This window comes from Vespula pensylvanica, chromosome 5, assembly GCF_014466175.1.
Source record: "Vespula pensylvanica isolate Volc-1 chromosome 5, ASM1446617v1, whole genome shotgun sequence".
Taxonomy (NCBI): domain Eukaryota; kingdom Metazoa; phylum Arthropoda; class Insecta; order Hymenoptera; family Vespidae; genus Vespula; species Vespula pensylvanica.
In genome coordinates this window covers 8,649,593-8,654,402 of record NC_057689.1, presented here as the reverse complement: position 1 = coordinate 8,654,402, position 4,810 = coordinate 8,649,593, and the positions used below count along the sequence as shown (strand labels likewise).

General features: G+C 25.7%; 2 protein-coding genes across 2 annotated transcripts; both read left to right on the top strand.

Moving 5' to 3' along the window:
• Positions 1–1,061: 1,061 nt before the first annotated feature.
• On the top strand, positions 1,062–3,507 carry LOC122629409. The gene is made up of 6 exons (XM_043812793.1): positions 1,062–1,405; positions 1,600–1,719; positions 1,783–1,900; positions 2,645–2,738; positions 3,285–3,411; positions 3,472–3,507. Exons 1-6 carry the CDS (start codon positions 1,241–1,243, stop codon positions 3,505–3,507), a joined length of 660 nt encoding a protein of 219 aa, XP_043668728.1. The 5' UTR covers positions 1,062–1,240.
• On the top strand, positions 3,419–4,493 carry LOC122629379 (odorant receptor 4-like). Its single transcript, XM_043812756.1, has 4 exons — positions 3,419–3,562; positions 3,670–3,806; positions 4,188–4,320; positions 4,420–4,493. Exons 1-4 carry the CDS (start codon positions 3,539–3,541, stop codon positions 4,468–4,470), a joined length of 345 nt encoding a protein of 114 aa, XP_043668691.1. The 5' UTR covers positions 3,419–3,538; the 3' UTR covers positions 4,471–4,493.
• The last annotated feature ends 317 nt before the right edge of the window (positions 4,494–4,810 follow it).

Below are 4,810 nucleotides of genomic sequence, written 5' to 3'. Positions count from 1 at the left end.
ATATATATATATATGCATTGTAGAATTTATATCCCTAAGTAACTTCAGTGACTATATATGATACTGAGAAACAGAAGGACAAAGAAAGATAAGTCTTTACATTTACGTCAGATACGTGTACGCAAATCAAGTGCAATAAAATTTATGAATCTCTAAAATTGACGAAATAAGTAAAATAAGAATAAATAATTATAAATAATCTACAAGATATGCACCATAATCCTCTTGTACTTATACTTTTATCATATTCTTATCATTACTATAGTAAATATTCTTATATTATCAGGAAGCTTAGAAATAAAAGCAAATAAATAATCGTATGCTACTTACTTTTATAACGCAATGTTAATATATATTTTTTTGCTCCTGTTTCCTTTTTAGAAATGGTATATATTTCTTTTTAATAATCACTCTTTATAGATTATAATTTATTTTTCAATAAGTATCGAAATGAACATGATAACAACTAGTACGATCTAAACAAAATATTATTGATTAAAAAAAAGTATTTCATATTCATTTTATAATTGATTTTTTTATTAAATTGAAATTCTACTAAGATAAAAAAAATGATAAAGCATATCGTAACTTTTCGTTTTATTTTGTTTATATCATACAAGCATTTAAATATTAATTAACACATATCACTATGCACATCACAATGCTATTAGTAATAAAATCTTTCCTTGTTCGAAGACGTTTATATCAATATCATAACTATCTTTAACTTATTTAAATGATAACCACGAACATGACTACTATTTGAAAAATAAAAATTATAACGTATACCACATTATCAATAACCACCCATTAAACTTGAAATAATTTTAAGTTATCCTAATATTGAAATTTCCGTCGATAACCTCTCTCTGTACGTTGATTTCATCAACTAAATTAAAATAATCCTTTTGAAATTGATTTCTTAACTTGTAATAAATTCTTATATCTCTACTCTTAAGCTTAGAGGAATAGGACAATTAATATATTAAATGAAAATTTTTAATGAATAAGTAAACGCGGAAGTCCTTTCAGTTCTGCGTAGCATAAACTCTATTCTCTAACGTATAATTAATTATTAATAATGCAGGAAGTTTTAATAGTCCGACGTTACTATTATACGTCTCTTTTATCTCTTACTGCAACCCCTTAGTCACCCAAAAGAGAATTGCTTATTATCATCTAGAGAAAAGAGGAGATCAAAGAAAAAATTTAATATCGTAATAAACGCGATAGGAAAAACATGAAGTCGTCGGATTTCTATCGCGAAGGCGATTACAAAGAGTATTACAAAGTTTTACGATTCTTTATGCGTATATGCGGTCTATGGCCTTATCAATCGTTTTTCGCTAAATATTTCTTTATAACGATGACAATATTTTTAAGCGAAGGAATACTTGTTGGACAGGTATGTACGTTCGCGTGCTGTGTGTGTGTGTGTGTGTGTGTGTGTGTGTGTGTGTGTGTGTGTGTGTGTGCACGTGTGTAAAATATAATATATAATATATATACAATCATCAGTAAAAATATATGAGAATGAAAAAAAGACAAATTAACAATAAAAAAATAGATGAAATCTATTAATTTTTTTTTTCAATCTAGTTAATAGAGGTAATACAAATTCGAACTGATTTAAACGAAGTCATTGATTGTATACCGAATATATTGATATCATTGATCGTTGGAATTGAATTCATAGGACTCGTATTCAATTCGGGAAAGGTACGTGACTAATATTTTAATAATAAATATGTAATTAATAATTCTCACATGGAATGTACACAGTTGAAGAAATGTATCGATAGAATCGTTGAGGATTGGCAACATTTGTCTTCGAATGTGGAAATTGAACTGTTGAAGTCGTTTACCGTTCAAGGACGAAAGTTAGCTTTCGTTTATTTATGTAAGATAATAAACGATACGATTACATTAATAATAAGAATAATAATAACTACACATTGAGAAAAGAAAATGGACCAAAAATGAAACACAATTAACTCTAAATAACGATATACTGGATGAAAAAATATGAAACATACGACTACCTTATTTTTCAAAAAAACACGATAACTCAACGCACAGAGATTAAAAGACACCTCCGACCATAATACACATCTAGATTTATAGTAATACTAAGATCAAAATTTACAACTAAAACCGTATTCAAAATAATAATTATATACGCAATACTACTATTAATCTATTCATATGGAATAATAAAATGGACAGATACGGACCTAAAAGAGATAAACATATTAACGCAAACATAATTCACAAAATTCTATATGCTATACTCTAAATCATGTAAAGAAAGACTAACGATAAATATGAATAAAAGAGACAAAAGCTTCATAGATATACAACAAAAAAAAAACAAACATGAATACAATTATAACAAACAAAAAACACTAAACCTGTAAATACGAAAAAATTCAAAAAACCATTATATTAAAAACGTATACCATAATCTAGCACTCTAAAAATTATAAGAAAAAAATTAGACTAGTGAAAGGCCATGTTTAATTCTCCAACAAACAGAAGATAAAATAATAATAATAATATAAAAATAATAACCATAATATTAATGGAAAATAGATTAAACGAAAATTGTATTTATTTAACTTTTTCTATTTTTATTTCGTTACAGTTTACATGTCGCTTACCGGCTTTATGTTTATGTTGCAACCAATTGTGCTGAGCTTCAACTCTGATAATTCAACAAATATAATCTCTACTATTCCGTATCGCGTGCAATATGGCATCGATATAGAAAAATATTATTACGAGATACTATTTCATTGTTACGTTTCCGTATTTTCCCATATGCTCATTTTATCTTCCATAAATTTAATATACATCTCATTTATTCAACACGCCTGTGGATTATTTTCCGTGATCGGGTAAGAATCCGATAATCCCTTGTTAATATGGACGGATAATTTGAAAATATAAATGTTCGTTAGAACTGTCATTTATTTCAAAATATAATGTCAAGTGGCTCTTTTATAAATTGATAATTTCTAATTTTTTTCTTATAACAACTTTTTCATGCAATATATTACAATATGATTAATCGATATAGTAACATAAAAAGTGAAAATCTTTTTTCAATAATAGAGAAATCTATTTAATATAAATAATAAATAATTCCTTTAAGAACTTGTTTTTTATGTATGTATATAAAACAAGTTCTGAAAGAAATTAAATATAATTACGTGTTGATGTAGACCTGATGATAGTCCCTTTATTAAAATTAACAGCCAGTAGGATTTAACGAGTTTTTTCAGATACAAATTGGAACATCTTGGCGATGAAGGACGTTTGGACGTCGATCTGAACATTAAAAAGGTCGATGATAATAATTATAGGATTGCTTTAGATTGTCTACGAAAACATATTAAAGTTATAGAGTTGGTATCAACATTGAATTATTTTGTTCGATTTAAATCTAAATTTGAAATTACAATTTTGTAGATTTTCCGAGTTCATAGATGGATCATTCTCGGTTAGTTATTTATTCAATTTGGGATTGTTCGTGTTAATGTTAGCCGTTTCTGGTACACAGGTAAAAGAATAAAATTAATATTATATATAATTAGCAAAATTATTTTTATGATAATAAAAATTACTGTTTAATATAAGAAAAATATAGTATGTATCATTAATCTCTAGATACTAATGCATACCGATGAAATAAATGAAGCTGTGAGATACGCCTGTCTCTTTACGTCCATACTCATACAATTATTCTGGCAATGCTGGCAAGCACAGCGCTTACTGAATTATAGTAATATACCTTACGAGAGCGTGTGAGTTAAATTGATTACGTTAATTGTATTTTATTTTTAATAAATATTTACACTATTTCATACATATTATAAAATAGATCTTGTAAAATATGATTACAATACTTATGATATATTATATAAATAATATATAATATATAAAACGAAATATTTATATTTTATATATCCATAATATTTATATATTTAGAATTAAAAACATAATAATAATATTAAAACATTTAGAAATATATATATATAAATATATATTATATTCATATTTATATTTATATAATATATAAATATTATTATATAAAATAAAATTATAATTATATGTATATATATATATATATGCATACATATAAATATTAATATAAATATTTCTTTCTTAATATTCAATAATTTCAGAAATCAAGGATATTGGTACTATACTTCAACTCGTTGCAAGAGAACACTTGCCTTGATCATGATTAGATCTTCGAAACCATGCGAGATAACAGCAATGAATTTATTGACTTTCTCCATAGAAACGTTCAGTTCGGTAAGACCTTGTACATGGTCTTATACAAGAAATGAACAAAAATGAACATGGTCTTAACAAGAATGAATTTAAACTTTTCCATTTTTTTTTTACTTACAGGTATTACGAACATCGATGTCTTACTTTACCGTATTACAATCAATGAACTGAATTATTACATGCGAACATATTACATCCATAATAGTAAATAGTAAGTAGAATAATCTATTTGGATTGTGAAAACTAGTAAATTATATAATTAATAAATAAATAAAATGACTGTGATAAAATATATTTAGGTTTCTGAAGATAGTTAAATTTTCTTATATTTCTTCATATCATTCTTATATTCTTCGATCTATCAATCTATCTTTCACTCTCTCTCTCTCACTCTCTCTTTACTTATTTACGTATTTTACTTTTTACGTAGTTCGAATATCGATTTAGAACTAATCGTCTTGAAATTCGTGGATGAAGACAATCGATGATTTTTCATCTAGTCTGAGGACAT

Bases quoted from the DNA above. Each gene is read 5' to 3' on its own strand.
- LOC122629409 (XM_043812793.1), top strand. From the start codon at position 1,241: ATGAAGTCGTCGGATTTCTATCGCGAAGGCGATTACAAAGAGTATTAC. The intron at 1,406-1,599 runs GTATGTACGTTC...TTTTCAATCTAG, and splicing joins AAGGAATACTTGTTGGACAG to TTAATAGAGGTAATACAAAT. The intron at 1,901-2,644 runs GTAAGATAATAA...ATTTCGTTACAG, and splicing joins GTTAGCTTTCGTTTATTTAT to TTTACATGTCGCTTACCGGC.
- LOC122629379 (XM_043812756.1), top strand. From the start codon at position 3,539: ATGTTAGCCGTTTCTGGTACACAG. The intron at 3,807-4,187 runs GTGAGTTAAATT...CAATAATTTCAG, and splicing joins AATATACCTTACGAGAGCGT to AAATCAAGGATATTGGTACT. The intron at 4,321-4,419 runs GTAAGACCTTGT...TTTTACTTACAG, and splicing joins CCATAGAAACGTTCAGTTCG to GTATTACGAACATCGATGTC.